The 18428-nt window shown below is 29.6% G+C and overlaps 4 protein-coding genes across 7 annotated transcripts in view; 3 read left to right on the top strand and 1 right to left on the bottom strand.

The window, feature by feature from the left end:
* Positions 1–2981, top strand: part of LOC106784074 — an 11240-nt gene extending 8259 nt beyond the window's left edge. The window contains exons 10-11 of the mRNA XM_014743192.1: positions 7–1242; positions 1406–2981. Of these exons, the coding sequence (XP_014598678.1) occupies positions 7–1242; positions 1406–2854 (2685 nt within the window). The 3' untranslated portion in view covers positions 2855–2981. The remainder of the gene's footprint in view (positions 1–6; positions 1243–1405) is intronic.
* Positions 2982–12227: 9246 nt separating this feature from the next.
* On the top strand, positions 12228–14001 carry LOC106784105 (charged multivesicular body protein 3). Of its 3 annotated transcripts, none has more exons than XM_014743255.1 (5): positions 12228–12434; positions 12515–12575; positions 12675–13069; positions 13142–13328; positions 13437–14001. In XM_014743255.1, exons 1-4 carry the CDS (start codon positions 12390–12392, stop codon positions 13304–13306), a joined length of 666 nt encoding a protein of 221 aa, XP_014598741.1. In that variant the 5' UTR covers positions 12228–12389; the 3' UTR covers positions 13307–13328; positions 13437–14001. The 3 variants fall into 3 exon arrangements, with proteins under 3 accessions (XP_014598741.1, XP_014598740.1, XP_014598739.1); XM_014743254.1 differs by having other exon boundaries at positions 13142–13332; XM_014743253.1 differs by having other exon boundaries at positions 13142–14001.
* A 54-nt stretch (positions 14002–14055) lies between these two features.
* Positions 14056–14783, top strand: LOC106784106. The gene has a single exon (XM_014743257.1). It carries the CDS (start codon positions 14280–14282, stop codon positions 14511–14513), a length of 234 nt encoding a protein of 77 aa, XP_014598743.1. The 5' UTR covers positions 14056–14279; the 3' UTR covers positions 14514–14783.
* Positions 14774–18392, bottom strand: LOC106784104. Of its 2 annotated transcripts, XM_014743252.1 has the most exons (2): positions 17425–18392; positions 14774–17328 (listed from the first exon to the last, which is right to left on the bottom strand). In XM_014743252.1, exons 1-2 carry the CDS (start codon positions 17632–17634, stop codon positions 15622–15624), a joined length of 1917 nt encoding a protein of 638 aa, XP_014598738.1. In that variant the 5' UTR covers positions 17635–18392; the 3' UTR covers positions 14774–15621. The 2 variants fall into 2 exon arrangements, with proteins under 2 accessions (XP_014598738.1, XP_014598737.1); XM_014743251.1 differs by having other exon boundaries at positions 14774–18392.
* Between the last annotated feature and the right edge of the window lie 36 nt (positions 18393–18428).

Here is an 18428-nt window from a genome sequence, read left to right as displayed (position 1 = left end):
GAAAATTATGAAACTGAACAATACGAAAAAACTACAGAATCTGGTAACGAGAACGTAGAAAATTATGAAACTGAACAATACGAAGAAACTACAGAATTTTCTAACGAAAACATTGAAAATTATGAAGCTGAACAATTGGAAAAAGTAGATAAGCAGTTAGTGGAATCCATTAATTCAGAACTCGATCAGATGGATGATCATGAAATCAATGATTCGTCTACAATGATCACGGAACTTAGTAATCAATTATCCGAGATTCTCAAAGACGAATTAAATGTACACTATGATGAACTCGAAACGAAAGAAGAGAAATTTTTTCGTGGCCCTTCGGGGCAAACCAAAGAAACGGAAGAAGAGATTAATTTTAACAAGGATACTTTTGAAGTTATTCCAAAGCTTTCGGAAAATATTACATCCATCTCGGAGAAGGAGACCAAAACTACTGAAATCGGGATCAATACTGGCACGTCGTCAACAGAAGAAACCGAAACTGAGAAAGGCGCGACATTGAAACGAGCAAAATCTTCAAAAAGAATCAAAAAACAAATAAGAAACGTTAAGAAATTGTACGAAAATAAAAAGAGGAGTACGCATAAATTAAAAGAAGAACGAAATCAGCATAATCGCAGAAAACGTAGAGAGTTATCGGAAATGATAGGATCAAAATTACGCCCGAGAGAGGAGGAGAAAAAGATTCCGGAGCAATACGAAGATAAAATGTTAGACGTGATCAAAGAAAAAAACGTTAATGAGAATAAGATGAAAGTATACTTGAAAAGGGAAATATGGAAAAATGTAAAAAACAACGAAGACGACGGAGAAGACATGATCGAGCTAAAAAATAACCCATACGTTTTAATTTACGAACCGATCGTCGACGATATCTTGGAAAAAGAAAAATCAAAAAGTCGAGATGAAAAAAAATTTATTCCCTTAGTCGTTTTTAGTAAGCCTTACAAAAAAATCCAAGAAAAATTGATCGAATCTAAAAATGATTTCGACGCTAAATCCGATCGATTTAAATCAAGATTAATTCAATCGTTAAGATTCCCATATAATATTTTAGATGAACGTAAACGATACGATAAAGATCAAATTGCCTTTGATAAAGGGTATTACGCTTTAGTCGAATCTAAAGAGGAGAAAAATCCGCGGATGTTTCAGTATCAAAGAAAATCTAACGAAAAGCTAAGGAATGCTTATCAAAGTAAAGGGAAAGAGATATTGTCGGAAAACTCTGAGGTAAATTAATTTTCATTCGACTCCCTGAAGAGAATGTTATTTTTATTATTATTATTATTATTATTATTATTATTATTATTATTATTATTATTATTATGCAATAAATAAATGTCTGACGTTTTAACCGTCGATCTCTTTTTTTATCGATTTTTTTCTTTTACAGATTCGTACCTTAAAAATACCCATTGGTTATATATACGACGAATCCACGGAGACAATGAAATCAGAAGAAAAATCGAAATTACGATCATCCGATTATAAAATTTATTATCCAGAATTAGAAATGCATGAACATTCTTCGGAATCATTGATCTATGATGACGATCCAAGACCAAACTTTTACAATTTAATTCTCAAGCCAAAATTCGACAAAATAATCTTCGAGAGATTGAAAAGTAATCAGGATCAAAGGATTGCACCAATTTTTTATATTTCCGATACAAAAAAAAGGCCAAAAAACGTGGAGGAACAATCGGAAGAATCTGATATTGTTAATAATTCTACGAATTCCAAAGATGACGATTCGAAATCGATGGAAGAAAATGTAACAAAGGAAGATTATACGATTAGAATAATTCCAAGTTCGATAGAAAATGTCAAGAAAATTGAAGAAATTTCTAAGATTGAGAAAAATCAAGAAAATGTTAAAAATCGTCGTACCCGAAGAGACGTCGATAAAAATGAACGGACAAGATCAAAACGACATAATTATGTGAATTTAAACAATGATCTTATGACCGATAAGTTGTTCGACAATTCAGAACTATTTTCAAAATTATTAAAAGGATCAAATCTTGTCGAAAGTACACCTGAATATCAAAACAAAAATTCGCGATCACTTTTAAGCGAAAGTTTCACGGAAAATTTTCGAATTAAAGAGGATCTTCCAAAAAACACCATTCCTTTATCAAAAGATATAGATCTTATAGAGAACTTAGATTACCTTTTATTAGATGATAATAAACTTTTACACTATAAACCAGAAGAAAATGAATCTTTTAGCAGCGAAGTGGACGAGGATGAAACGTATGAAAAATATTTGACCGAACTCGACACGGAAATACTGAACAACGAGATAAATCGTGACGATTCGAAATTAAATTTAAAACACGTATACAATTACATAAAAGAAAATGACGATAAACCATGGAAAGATATAAATCATGAAAATTTGAATAAAAAATCTGAGATACTTGAAGAACTTTGGGAATTCAATCGATTATCGATTCCGAAAGAAGAGAACATGGTAGATAATTTTTTGGAAGATTTTTCACGGCACGATTCGGTGATGAAAAATAATGGCCGAAGGGATCAACCGAATGGTAGTAATAAATCATCGTTTCTTCGAGGGGCTATTCCCAAATTACAAGAAATGATAACTGAGGGATTTGATAAAGCGCAGAACCTAACGGAGTCCTTGGAAGAATTCACGGAAAGCATCGATAAAAAGTTTAACGGGACTTTACCGAAAGATGATAAAAATAACATTTTCCAAAGTGCGACTTCTTCGTCCATGAGCACGGAAAATATTTTTCAAACGATGAAAACGAACCTGGAGAAATTATTCACTTTTTTGTTTGGCTTTACTCGTATATTTAATGAAAAATTATAAATTTTAAATGCCATCATATCTCATATTTATTATAATATTTATAACATTCTTATTTCTTCAATACAAATCGTGTAACATTAGCTCGTTAATACTTACACAATTAATCAAAAATATTTAATTTGTAATAAACTATATACGCATGTTTATAAATTTAAGTATACAAAATAAGAGAAAGAAAAACAAAGTGTTGAAATAAATGATATCTATAAATAATATTTTAGAATAATTATTACGACCCCTTTTTAAATTCAACATTAATATATACGCGTATCTGCGGCTGCAATTAATTTAAATTGTAATTAAAGTCGAGAGGTAATATTTATTTTAATATAAAAAACAAAAAAGGAATGCCGTTACTTCGTTTAATTATTTCGTATTACACACACACGGTTTCAAATAAATTGATCTGATTTATAAAGTATTGAAGACAGAAAGGTAATTAACGATCAATATAGTTTACACATTGTTATTGCATTGAAAGATTGTTCAAACCGAAATGCATAATAATTCATGAAAATAATCAGAAAATTTCATCTTACTTGAAACAATCGTAATCAGCCCGTCGTAAAATGACGTGGATTTATATTTCGTAATACTACCACTTCGGTTGCATAATTATGCAACGATTGCAGATATACGAAACCTTCATCGTAAAATTGCATTTAAAAAAGCATCACATCGTTAAAGAGGATAGTGATCGCGTGTATCTCAACCAGTTCAATGCAAAACGTGTGAAGATATCACAGTAGAACGTAAAAATAAAATCAAATAAACGTTACGAATATTGCAGTGCAACGAAATATATAAAAAGAAAAAGCAATTTCATCAAAAAATGTATAAAATAATAATTATTTATTTAATGTGTGCTATCGCTATTATTAGTTCGAAACAGTTAGACAATGATGGCAACCAAAGGGAGTAAGTTTTTGTTTATTTAAATATAGTCATTAATTGTTTCAACGAGACATTCTAGTTAAAAGTGTGTTAATGGACTGGAATTACTGTAATTTACAAACGTCAGTTACCTTGAGAAATAAGAATACGACGAATATTTGACAAAATAAAAACATCGATGCATTTAATAAATTATTTAATTTTCATTTTTGCTTTTTTTTTTTGTTTAACACAGATTATCGAGCACCGATGACTATTCTTCGAATGAGAGAACGATGAACGAAGATACGCAATTTGCAAGAACTCAAAAATCCTTCGTATCTGTAATACCGATTAAAGAAGAACGCGAAAATTTCGATAACAAAATAACAGAGAAAAGCCCTCGAAATAAAGCAATAAAGCTTTGTCAATCGGCACTTTGTACTACAACGAATATACCATTAAGTAAAAAATACAAGGATAAAATTGTAAAAGGTGAAAAAACAAGAGAACCGTACGTAGGTTTTAGTTTGTTAAAAGAAATTCGTAAAAGACACAAACAAAAAGACTCGACCGAGAAAAACAGCGACTACGAATTCGCGGAATTGTTAGAACAAAATCCCGATATCAATTTTAAAGAGATTAATCCATTTGACAAAAAATTCCATGAAAATTCGCAAAAGTTAGTATGTTATTGTCGAAAGGAGAATTGTCAGGATTGTCAATCGAGAACTAAATTGCTTGCCTCTCGTTCATTAATAAAAAATAAATCGAAAAGAGATAAATATCGAGAAATGAATTCAAATGATTATAAAGTATCGAAAATTCCGTCACGTTTATCGAAATTACATGGAACAATTCCTCACGAATTAAATTCGAATTATGGAAATTACAAACAGATGCAGTATTTACCGATCATTCATGGAATACCACCTCACGTTTATCCTTTAACCGTACCTTTTCGAGTCACTTACGAACAAGTTGAACCTCCGATCGGCATGAATACTCCGGTTTCTCAACAATATCAACAAAACTCGATTAATAATCAACAAACACCGCTTAAGCAACATATTGTTGCGACAAAGAATCCATCTGAAATACATGAGAAATTGAGTACGTTGATTCCTAAAGAAGAAAAGAGAAACAATGATTTCTCGACGACCATGAATTATCCTGACCACGAAGAGAGTGACCTAAATTCGGAGAAAGAAATCGATGAGGATTCGTTCGATGCAAATATGTTAAAATGTATAGAATTGTACGGTCGCAAAGTATGCATGCTTGCTGCTGCAACGGCTTGCAAATCTTTAAATAAAAATAACAACGAAAAAGAGGTAAAGGTCGGATCGATTCTTAATTACTACGATACATTGACTACCGAACAATCGAGTACATACGATAATAATGATAAATATTACGATTATGATGACAATATAATGACAGAAAATGGACCTGATGGTGATCGAATATCTACGGAATTATCGACTGCAAATTATAACAAAGATTATTACGATTTTAGTACATCGAATATTATATCTGAAACTTCGAATTATGTCATAACCGATAGTTATCGAACTTCGAACGACGATTCATTCATAAAACAATCAACGACGTATTATACTTCAGGCGAAGACTATAATGATTCGAAAACTCCAGAATATTCGACCGTGGATTCCACTGAAATTTCTCTTCTTCAAACAACACAAAATTCTAAAGAACAAAATCAATTATCGACGACTCTTACTTCTCTTCTAATCGATTATGACGTAACTAATGAAAGTAATACAGATAGCAGCCCGTCTACTTATGATTATAATTCATCCAAGGACAGTACGACGAATTTAATTAACGATTCACCGTATGTACAAACTACAAACATTCCAGAGATAACGGACGATCAAACTAATTCGCAAGATTTTTTATCAACTAAAAGCTACTCGAATTCAATCGAGAATTCAATTCCAATCGATTCGATTATAGGAAATACTTTAAATACAGATGAAACAACTACAGAATATAACGACGATGTGTTAAGAAGAGAACATTCGTTGTTTGACAAAAATCAAGAAGACGAAATTAATGATCCAGAAAATAAAGCAGCTTTAAAAGAAGACACGTATGATTCTTCTTCGTTTACGAGCACAGAAAAATCAGAACAGACTACGATCGATTTATTTTTAGAGAACACTATGTCGGATGATTATCCGACAGATATTTCAAATCAGTATGCTTCGCCAAACGTTATCACTTCACCGATAGAATCTTCAGAAATTGAAGAAGAATCAACGATCAATGATTTTACAGTTTCTTCTACACTTCCTACGACAAACGAGTTAAAACTTCAAACTAACAATCAGCAATATTTAACTTCGAGCGAAAAAACAACAACAACAGAAATTACAATTGAAAAAGTAACTTATGGCGAAACTAATAATCCTAACGAAGTAGAGTTCATGAAATTATCTGAAAACTTCGATACCACCTTAAATCCAGTCACGATTATCGAAGGTCATTCAAACATTGATAACGAGATTAGTGTCCTTGAGAAAACTTCGAACGATGACGTTGAATCTACGACGCATTATTTACCGTTCTGCAATAATAAACAGCTTGTAAATTCGATTAAAACGGTCATAAATCATTTCAGTTCAAAGGATGTAAATCTTGAAGATCTTAAGGATTTTAATAAAACGTCCGATAAAGTAGAACTATCTCCAGAAATTGTTGGAATCCCACGTTTGCGATCTCTCTTATCTTTAACGCCAATCGAGAACGTAATCATTGAGAAGGTGAAAGATCACTTATCAACAAATTTTGGAATACCTAGAAACGCTTTGCACGATGAAGGAGCTAGCAACGTGATTAGAGACACTTTTAGAAATACATTAAATCTTTTGCCAAATATGCAATCAGAACTTCCACCAATGACCGTCGAGGAACATCAATTTCATTCGGGACATTGGACGACCAACTTGGTGACTCTTCTTCCACTTACATCGTCTGAACGAAAAGAAAATCATGACATTTCTCAAAGATTACGCGATCATTTAAAAAGTCTCATTTATCATCCTGCGATTGGTCTTGAATCAGCTAAACACAATACCGTACAAAATATAATCATTCAAACTGCAAAACATCAACTAGAAAACGCTGACGATACGAAAATAGATGAGAACACGATTCGAGATATTTTAGGAAGCGTTTTACAAGATAATGAAACTACATATAATTATGAAACAACGACAGAGATCGTAATATCTACGAAAGATGATAATCAATTGGAAAGTTTCGAAAGTACGACTGATAATTTATTAACCGAGTTGTATTATGAGGATTTCAAAACGGATAAAGAACTTTCGACTACGGATGTAAATGAAATACAAACAAATAATTATTCGAATGATATTCGAGATAGCTACGTTTCCAGTACTGAATTTTATGGGGAAAATGTTGAAGATCAGGAAAGTAGAGGAGAATCAACTCGTCTTTTTGAAACAACATCTACGAGAAATGTTGCTAACATAAATGAAGAAATTCCTGGAATATCCAAGCCAGAAGAACAATCGAATGAAAGTAGTAGCAATAAAGAGGAGACTAATGAATCGGAAGTACTTAGGTTACCACAAAATTCCTTTGTCGGAGTTAGTAATCCTAGAATTGGAGAAACCACTTCGGCGAGCATAGGAGGATCCCTCCAAGATAAAAAGAAATGTCCTCTTTGTAAAATAGAGAATAACGCCGATACACGAGAAATTGTTACTAACTTTAACAAAGGAGTTCAAACAACAATTGACTATTACGGGTCAACGGATGCTTCTTTCGAAAGAAATCCCATAGTTTCCAAAGCATCCAAAGATGATATCACGAATAGCTCGGAAAAGAGAGAAAGTCAGGAAGATGTAAATGAAAGGAACGATGACGATTCTACGACTTACAAAAATTTCATTCATCGAGATTCTAATTCCGAAGAAAATTTCACTTATGAAAACGAAATGAATAAAAAACAAATGAATGAAATCGATAAGAGCGAACGAGATTTGTCGGAATTGCAGAATTCGGAGATATATTACGTGAGTGAAAATGTGCAATTTCCATTGGAAATTAAAAAATTGAAAGATGGTTCGTACGTTTTGTTGATCTCAAAAAACATTTGCGAAAATATTTTACAGAAAAATTGTCCCTGTTACGTACCGATCGAAGGAAATATACGTTTGATAAAAAGAAGTACGGCAGAAATTAACAACGATAATGATTACGCTTTGAATAAACATAATAATGAAATTTCTGATCCAAAATCTGCGATAATTAAATCGAGATCATCGAAACAACGAATTCTGAGATCTACGATATTCAATACAAAATTGGACGATTTGGATGATAATGATGTAGAAATTGTAATGTTACCTGTAGTAGCTTTTGCTAAAACATATAATTTGAGATTAAATCTTGACGATATGGAGAAAGAAAATGATATGCCTAATCAATTGAAACGTATCAATAAAATCGATAAAAATAACGTGGATGTTCGATTAAAAAAAAAATTACTCGAGCGATCGAACGAAATTATAAAAGACGATGATAACGTAAAAGAAACAGAATATATTTATCAAGATGAAAATAAAGAACGTAAAAAAAATAATCCCGTTTTTCAAAGAATGAAATTTATTAAGAAAATGCAGAAAAATCGTGAACCTTTTAGACAACAACGCGCCATAAAACAAAATTCAACCAAAGGTACAGATGTACTTAAAAGTTTAGTAAACTGGTTAAGAACGTTATTTGTCGAATGAATAAAAACATTGTCGTCGATAAAAATGTAATGTAAATAAATTATATATGTTCCTTTTCTATTCTTTTTTAAGATATTTAAAAGAATAATAAAATAAAAATATAATACTAGAAAGAAGACCTTATTCCTTCATAAATTATTTTGCAACGAGTTTTCTCTAACTTTATCAAACTAGTTTTAATTAATTTTCAGTCACTATATGCATATAGGAATTTTTTAATTTTGCTGCAATTTCTGTGAACCCTCATGGGGTCACTTTGAAAATCCTTGTTTTTTAGCATTTTTATCTATTTTTCTTCTTATAACTTATCTCTAAAATTACTTTAAATATAAAATAATATATATATAAAATAAGTACAATATCTCGATAAACTAATAATCAATCAGATTGCAGTGTCCACAATATTCTTCCTCATTGTATGGCAATAACATTCAAAAAATTTAAACGTATAAAATCTTATAATTATCTATATCTGATCAATATGAATTAATAATTTGTTGTTTTACTCATAATCTACACACATTAAAAACTAAAAAAAGAAACCGTAGAAACGCTGGTAAGAAACCTTAACATCAGAAAAAAATAAATAAGTGCTCTTAATTGCACACTAATTGCGCTATCAAAATCCATAATTGCTCACTTTATTAATTAATTATTAACATAAGCGACCTTGTATATATTGTGCTAAATATAATTTTAAATGTCTTCGTCACACTGTCAAGAAATGTATAGTGCGTTTAGTATAAATGTTGCTTACCTATTCATATCACTCTCTGCATTACCAACAATCGAATTGTAGCGCTGATGTAGCCATTACAATATTCTTGTTCTCAATCACACTTAGAAAAAAATGAAAGTAAAGTTGGTATACCTGCAGGGGATATATTTAAAGTTGATTTCCAAAGAAACAACTTATAAGGTAGTGAAAAGAAATAAGTTAATTGTTCTTAATGTATAAACAATAGGTAAATATTTTCATTTTTTTCTGCTGTTGCGGTTCTACGCCAACTTTTTTGTGGTGAAATATATAGAAACTCACAAGTCCCCTTTTTAATCTACCCAGTATCATTTTTGCTACCACTGGGACCACCATTAGACAATAGTATGTACTTAACGCGATGATGGTACAATACTATCAAAGAATAGTGTATTCCCTCTCTTTTTGATAGTATAAATAGTATAGTTCTATTGTAATAAAATTTTAAATAAATATATTACATTTTTAATGTATAAACATGTGTGTGCCTTCAGAAATGCATTTATACGTATATTTTAAAATGATACAATTTAAGCCACTCAAATAAAAAAGAATCCAGAAGGTTTGATGATAAATCCAACGATGATTACCTGTAACAAGAAGAAAACTATATTAGTCATACAGACAAAAGTGATACAATAGCCTGACATATAAATCGTCCAATTCGCAGATGCACTTTTTAATTGAATTCTATATTTATTTTGATCAAATCTTTATTAATCGTTGCAATGAAATTAAATTTAAACGCGTGATTTTACATTTACATAAAATAAATAAAAATAAAGAAATAAAAAAAGTAAAAATACTAAGCTACTACAAAAAATAATATCTATTAATTATTATAAAATACTTTTAAACTACATTATACACAGAAAAGAAAAATTGTAAATTTAATAAAATACGATTATAGTGAAAAATTTTTAAGACGAAACAAGAAAAGAGAAATTATTGTAATATTTACCGAACATTATTTATAAGCTTCAAAACTTAATAATACAAAAATTTTAATATTTCTGACTCTAATTAAACATATATGCATCTTTTCGACGATTTTAACGAACATAAATTTGGTGTCCCAAGGAGATGGAATGGTCCGTCATCTCCAATTAAAACTACAAATTAATGACGAGCAAAAAAGTAATACAATAAAATATAATTTATGACTAAAGAGCTATTCTCGAAAAGTTCGAACTTGCTGTTGAACTTTAGAAAATAACTCAATAGTCTATGTAGTTGCCCTCTTCAGCCACATTTAAGTGGGGGCCTCTTCGGCATTAGCCTCTTCGGCATTTAGCCTCTTCTCTCTTCATTCCCTGAAAACTGCATTGGACATTTTCTACGTGCAAGCAAGATAAGATCTTCCATACTACTTTAAACTAATTAATTCGTATTTTGTTATGATTTTAATTATTAATTATTACAAAATTTATTAACGCTCACTGTTCATTAGTAAAGCTCGTGAACCATGAATGAACATAGAGTTCATTGACATATACATGAGCACAATTAATCGTATGTCCAAGCAGATAATTATCGATGACCTATTAACACGTCGCACTTTTAATATCAAAAAATAAAATAGAATCGAAATAAATAATGCAATAAATGTTATGTATTTTCTTGCAATATTTTTATTCAATTTATTCTTTATAATACTGAATTATATCAAATATTTCAAAGACTAAATCGCGATAGTGCGAAGTGCTAGTTATAATACTTAAAACTAAGTATCAAATTCATCATTATCATAGGGATAACGGTTTAAAATTGACTGTATATATAAGATAGTGAATACTTATGACTGTAATGAGAAATGATGATATATTGACTCGCGAACAATAACGATCGAGTTGCTGAGGAAGTCCCAAATACAGGGACGAAACGTTCAACTGATAAATAAATTGTTCATCTAATTTAAACCTGTCCAAAAAAATATCCCTAAGATTAAACTTAGTAATAATATTAGAAAAATTTTGGATAAGAAAATTTATTATATTAACCTATAAATAATGTTCTCGGTAAATATTACAATAATTTCTCTTTTCTTGTTTCGTCTTAAAAATTTTTCACTATAATCGTATTTTATTAAATTTACAATTTTTCTTTTCTGTGTATAATGTAGTTTAAAAGTATTTTATAATAATTAATAGATATTATTTTTTGTAGTAGCTTAGTATTTTTACTTTTTTTATTTCTTTATTTTTATTTATTTTATGTAAATGTAAAATCACGCGTTTAAATTTAATTTCATTGCAACGATTAATAAAGATTTGATCAAAATAAATATAGAATTCAATTAAAAAGTGCATCTGCGAATTGGACGATTTATATGTCAGGCTATTGTATCACTTTTGTCTGTATGACTAATATAGTTTTCTTCTTGTTACAGGTAATCATCGTTGGATTTATCATCAAACCTTCTGGATTCTTTTTTATTTGAGTGGCTTAAATTGTATCATTTTAAAATATACGTATAAATGCATTTCTGAAGGCACACACATGTTTATACATTAAAAATGTAATATATTTATTTAAAATTTTATTACAATAGAACTATACTATTTATACTATCAAAAAGAGAGGGAATACACTATTCTTTGATAGTATTGTACCATCATCGCGTTAAGTACATACTATTGTCTAATGGTGGTCCCAGTGGTAGCAAAAATGATACTGGGTAGATTAAAAAGGGGACTTGTGAGTTTCTATATATTTCACCACAAAAAAGTTGGCGTAGAACCGCAACAGCAGAAAAAAATGAAAATATTTACCTATTGTTTATACATTAAGAACAATTAACTTATTTCTTTTCACTACCTTATAAGTTGTTTCTTTGGAAATCAACTTTAAATATATCCCCTGCAGGTATACCAACTTTACTTTCATTTTTTTCCAAGTGTGATTGAGAACAAGAATATTGTAATGGCTACATCAGCGCTACAATTCGATTGTTGGTAATGCAGAGAGTGATATGAATAGGTAAGCAACATTTATACTAAACGCACTATACATTTCTTGACAGTGTGACGAAGACATTTAAAATTATATTTAGCACAATATATACAAGGTCGCTTGTATACACGAAATTTGACAACTACATTAAAGTTATTATAAGATGGGTTTATTTGGTAAAACCCAAGAAAAAGATCCAAAAGAAATGGTTAGGACTAAAATCTAACAAAGTATATTTCTATCACTACTTTCATTTACATATTTTATTATCGTTACGTTTTATTCCAGGTCCATGATTGGACCCATAAATTAAGAAAAGAAGGTTACAATTTAGACAGACAGGTTAGAGGTGAGTAATATTATTGACAATTAAATAACTATTAATTTTTAATATCTTTTATCTATATATGTATATATATATATATATATATATCATGTTTACGTGTAGCAATTCAAAGAGAAGAAGAGAAGGTAAAGCGTTCCTTAAAGGAAGCTGCTAAAAAGAATGACAAAGATGTGTGTAAAATTCTTGCTAAAGAAATTGTACATGCCCGCAAGGCATGTAACAAATTGTATACATCGAAAGCTCACTTAAATTCTGTCTCTTTACAAATGAAAAATCAATTAGCAACAATAAGAGTTGCAGGTTCCGTTTCTAAGTCAACAGAAGTTATGCAGGCTATGCAATCGTTAGTGAGAGTACCTGAAGTTGCAGCCACTATGAGGGAATTATCGAAAGAAATGATGAAAGCTGGTATTATCGAAGAAATGTTAGATGAGACCATGGATTCTATAGAAGAATCTGAAGATATGGAAGATGAAGCTGATGAAGAAGTCGATAAAGTAATTAAGCACACTTACACTTTATATAAATTTAAGTATACTAGATATAAAAATCCAATGATGTTATTTTAGATTTTATGGGAAGTTACCGCAGGACAACTTGGAACAGCTCCTGCTGTTGTTACAGAAACTCCTGGTGTTGTTCCATCTACGTCTGTAGACGTAGATACAGAGAATGTTGATGACGATAAAGAACTCGAAGAAATGAAAAATAGATTACAGAGTCTACGCAGTTAGTCTTAATACATAAATTATTTGTGTTGGTAAAATCATAAATATTTGACACCTTTTAAAATTGCAATTTTTAGAAGAATTAAAATAGATAGCATCTTAATGTGTACACATTCTTTTTTCTTTTTTTTTACAGAACACAATACGATTCAAACTAACTATAAAAATTCTAAGCATATGCAATTTTTTAAACAATATTATTTTAATACGAGTTTTATATGCATACTTAAAAATCTTTATATTTTTGTTATGAGTGTTATATTTTACCAAATATTCACTATCTATGTTAAAGAATAAATTGAGAAGCTGGCTTTGAAATTAATACCACTTATACTAATTTATTTTGATAATGTATAATAGAAAAATACTACGCTAGTATATTCCTTGTAATTAAACAATAAACCTTATCAAATAAGCTGAAACAATATGTTGAAACTAGAAATAATCTTAATAATGTAACAATAATTATACGAGCAAGTACTATTCTATAATTCACTCATGAAATTAATCACGAACATAGATATTTATAAATAATCTTGTATAATCAGATGACTATCACAAAATGAACTTTCATTTGAAATTATAATGCTTTCCGGTTATTTGTAAATATTGTATTTATATCAGTATTGTAAATTAAAATTAAGGCTGTAATCAACTAAGCCTTCTCAACTATTTAATAAATGTATTGTATAATATGCTTATATATACATTTCTAATTACTGGATACAATAAAATAATTATTCTTTCTCACATATACTTGCTTTCATATATTTGAAGAAATTGTATATCTCAGTTGGCGAACATAAAATGATTCTGCACGAAGCGTCTTTAAAACAGCCTCTTGGCATAGTCTGCAGTTGTCCTGGATATGCAGAAATTATTAAAAATTTTCAACTATATACTGTTGGAACGCTAAATCCTATGATACCTAAATTAGAAATAGGTAAATTATCTTCTTTTATATTAAAATAATAAATAAATGTGTGATTTATATGAAATATTTTACAATATACTAGATCCCATTGTTTCGGCTCCAATTTTTTGGATTAAAAATAATTTACAATGGAACCAAGAATTTAATAAACCAATTCTTCATTGTACTCAATGTAAATCTGATGAGATTAATGCATCGAATATAGATAAAATGTGGAAACCAATATCGTTGGATCTTATATCACCAAAGTTAGAATTCAAAATTATGTTTCTTGTTTAAAACAACTCCGAAGTTCAAATCATAAACATGTATTGTTTCTTTTTAGAGAATTACGTCCTAACTTTAGTTATCTGCATACTGCAGGATTGAATACTCAATCTGTAGAGTTATCAACTTTAACTGATATGCTTCCTTATAAAGGTAGAGTAATGAAGCAAAAAGATATCAACTGGGGAACAGATTCTTGCTTAACTCCAGTAAAAATGACTGATGAACCAGAGACAAACTTCGGTAGATTGAAAGCATGTTTCTCTGTTTGGGCAGAACAGTATATTCTTACTACTAACCATTTTCCTTATTAAATATTTAAAAAGTGCAGTCAATAAAGATTAATAACGAGTTGTTTGTTTACAATATCTACAATATTTCATTTTATTTTTTTGTATTAACTTGCTAAAATATTCACTTTCAAAATATAAGTTTATAAAATAAAAATAATATATCATTTTGTTAAGTTTAAAGTAATTGTTTTTTTTTATTACAAGCAAAACGTTTGTTTAACATGTCATTTATCATAGAATAAGTATCATTCTTTAAGGAATTTATTAATTTTATTAGTACTACGCGCGATTTATAACAGAGGATTATTTTTACATAAATAACTTGCATTCTATATTTTCATATTTTAAAAATTAACGTAATAAAATTTAATCATTATTAATAAAAAGCTTAGAATTATATATTTGTATGATAGAAATTTAGAGCTTTAGATTAAACATAGCTTCTGTAATATTTTCTAAGAATTATAACATAATTTCAATGGCAACAAATTTAAACGTAAATTAATTTTAACTTTACTTTTCTTCTTTTATTAGAAAAATGTTATAGTGTTCAATGGATAAAAATTTTTTACTCTACCTAAATCTTCTAAATTTTGTAAACACTTAATAACATTAGTAACTAAGTCTTTACAATTGCATAAAAATAAGATTTCATAAATTATACTGACATAGTTGTCAATATCTTAATAACTATAAATATCTACCCATTTCGTTAATTACAAACTTATTGTTAATCATTTTCTTGTTATACGAAAAATGTCTTAAACTTTATATATATCATGTACAATGGTTTTTTCTTTAAAAAATAGTATTATGAATTATAAATCTTATAAGTGATCGATCACCATATTAACAATAGAAAGTTTAATCTGTGCTCTCGCTTTTGTAGGAAGTTTATGTATGTGTGGAGCAACTTTACGAAGAAAATATTTAACCTCACTTTGTATAGGAAAAATAGTTCTTCTCATAGTTAATCTTCTGTTTCGATTGCGAATTCTCTTCTGAGATTTGACAGGTAATGTTTCAACCTCCTCAAAATTTTCAAAAAAGTCATCTTCTTTAATATTGATAGAATCCGGATCATCTTCTAATACTTCAAAACCATGCGGTAGCATGATTTCTTCATCCTTATCATCTTGATCATCTTGATCATCTTGATCGTCTTGATCTAGCTGTTGGTCTTGTTCTTGATCTTCATCTTGTTCGTCTAATTCTAATGTCTTATATGTACTTACCATAGGTTCTGGAGAATCCGATAGCAATTCGATAAGATTTTTATCTGAAGTTGGTTCATCTTTAATTATTGGTAAAGTAGTAATTACTTGACCATTTTTCAGTTTCATTTGAAAATTTTGTTTACTCTGCCTTCTACTTGTTTTTATAGGCTTTTGTTTCTCCTGCTCAGGAAGATCGATTTTGATTAAAAAACCAGGAGGAATGCTTGATAAACTATGCACTGGTATTGGATTACCCAAACTAGACAAGTCGCCAGTAAAAGGTAAAATAACTTTTTTTATATTGCTAGGAATAGTGTTAGTAATATTTGATGTAATATTGTTTGTTATTGTTATTGGTTGATATTGATCTGCATATTGAAATTTCCAATTTGGAGTAGGAGGCAAAGGTAGTTTCTTTACCATTAGATTTTCTATGTTGTTGGGGTCAGGCTTTGGAATGTTAATTACTGTTGGCCTTCTACACTTGCCACGTTTTTTTGCTAACGGTGTTGGCTTATTATCTATCTTTGGTTTTTTACTAGATACTAGAGGCGTTAAAGATCCTGATTTTCTTAATCCTTTTGTAGTTGCAATATAACCAGAATTCTCATTTGTTTCTTCTGTCATCTCTTCATCTTGTATATTTTCATTAGAATTACCAGAATGTATTAAAGAAACATCCTTTATGGTTGGAACTGCATCACAAGGACCAACCTTATGAAAACTTTGACCAGTTTGAAAATGTTTCGAACATAATACTAATTTCCGTATTTGATTGGGAGACATTTTCAATAAATCCTCTCTACCCAGAAATTGGCACCATCTTAGACATCTTCCTATTTCATAAGCTGGAAACGGATGAAACTTATATCTTTCAGTTTTATTTCTTGGATCAGATCTAGATCTACCGCATGCGGCACAAGCTTGGCTTTCTAGAACAGCTGGTGAAAGTGGTTCTAATTTCTTAATTTTTTCTATCGAATTGTACACTTTTGTTTCTGTATCCATTTCTAGAATATATTCTTCCGCTGAATCTACTTCATCAGGATTGCGAATATTAGGAACGGCATTGTCCACTAATCTACTTTTATAACCTTGCATAAATTGTGAACGATCAAAATGTTTAGAACATATATAACAAAACAATATTTCTTTCCTCGTTAATCTGTAATAAGAATCAACCCCAACAAAATCAAGCCACTTCAAGCATCGAAATTCTTCTCCTGGAAAATGATGAAAAGTAACTCCGTCATAATTTATATCAGGTGGATCCCGACGAAGTCGTCTACACAATACGCATGTAATATTATACAAACTCTGTAATGGATCGTAGATAGATGGTACTGCTGTAGTATTTAATTTATCATAATACTCATTCAAAAAATGTTTCTGTTCAAAGTGTTTAGAACATACCATTCTTTGTAGAAGTTGTTTTTTTGTAAGCTTGTACAAATCTTCACGACAACAGAATTCTAACCATTTTCTGCATCGTTCCTCATCATTAACAGGAAAACCAAAAAATACATATTCTTCTTCTTTATTATTTGGATTCATACGAGAACGTCCACACACAACACACGGATGTGGCATGTTTTGATTGACTTTATGCCTACTTAAATTCATTAAGTAAAAAATACCATCTTATTAAGATGTTTGACATTAAGACATTAAGTTTCTATGACATTTAAACTTTTCAAAATTTTCAATCTTGTCAATTTTACAAGTTTTAAATCACCGGAATTGGATGATTATATATTATTCTTCTCCTCAGCATATATTGATTCAAAAAAAAATATTTTAATAAACTTCCCATTGAATAAATTATCAATATAACTCGTAAGATAAATCTGTGTTATTGAAATATTTATATTTATCTTTCAATCTTAATCACCTGATAAAAAAATATGTATTCAATTTTTTTTATTTGAAATACTTTCATTCTCTTGATTTATAGGTTACGTTACGTGCCTATCAAACAGCGTCTTCTATTTAACTTCTAGATGGATACGCACTAAAGGAATATGAGTAACCAAACACATCCGACCAATCCACTGTCTTGAAATAGCTCGTAATCATGAGAATTATCTCGTATGTAGAAGAATGCACCTTATTTGTTAAAATAACAATTTGTCTATGTTGCACATATATAGAAAATATATATTACAGCAAATCCGTAAGTTTGACAAAGTAGTTAACACCAACATTGAAAGCCGGCATTATTAAATTACTTACGAAATTTATCACCACTAATGTACTATTCTATTTATTTTTAAATAAATATAGAGTAATGTATCTATTATTTTTAATATCTTTTCTATCCCTCACTAAGAATTATACTTCACAATATTTTGTCAATATTACTTTTTGTCATTTATCTAGAGAAACATTTTCACAGGTTGGTAATACTGTAAGAGCGT

Source organism: Polistes canadensis, unplaced genomic scaffold (genome assembly GCF_001313835.1).
Source record: "Polistes canadensis isolate GaletaPanama2010 unplaced genomic scaffold, ASM131383v1 scaffold_30, whole genome shotgun sequence".
NCBI lineage: Eukaryota > Metazoa > Arthropoda > Insecta > Hymenoptera > Vespidae > Polistes > Polistes canadensis.
Note: the sequence above shows the minus strand (reverse complement) of the source record. Positions and strands in the feature narration are given on the sequence as shown.

Coding starts and splice junctions, on each gene's coding strand:
- LOC106784105 (XM_014743255.1), top strand. CDS start 12,390: ATGGGTTTATTTGGTAAAACCCAAGAAAAAGATCCAAAAGAAATG. Junction 12,435..12,514: donor AAAAAGATCCAAAAGAAATG/GTTAGGACTAAA, acceptor GTTTTATTCCAG/GTCCATGATTGGACCCATAA. Junction 12,576..12,674: donor TTTAGACAGACAGGTTAGAG/GTGAGTAATATT, acceptor GTTTACGTGTAG/CAATTCAAAGAGAAGAAGAG.
- LOC106784106 (XM_014743257.1), top strand. CDS start 14,280: ATGTGTGATTTATATGAAATATTTTACAATATACTAGATCCCATTGTT.
- LOC106784104 (XM_014743251.1), bottom strand. CDS start 17,634: ATGAATTTAAGTAGGCATAAAGTCAATCAAAACATGCCACATCCGTGT.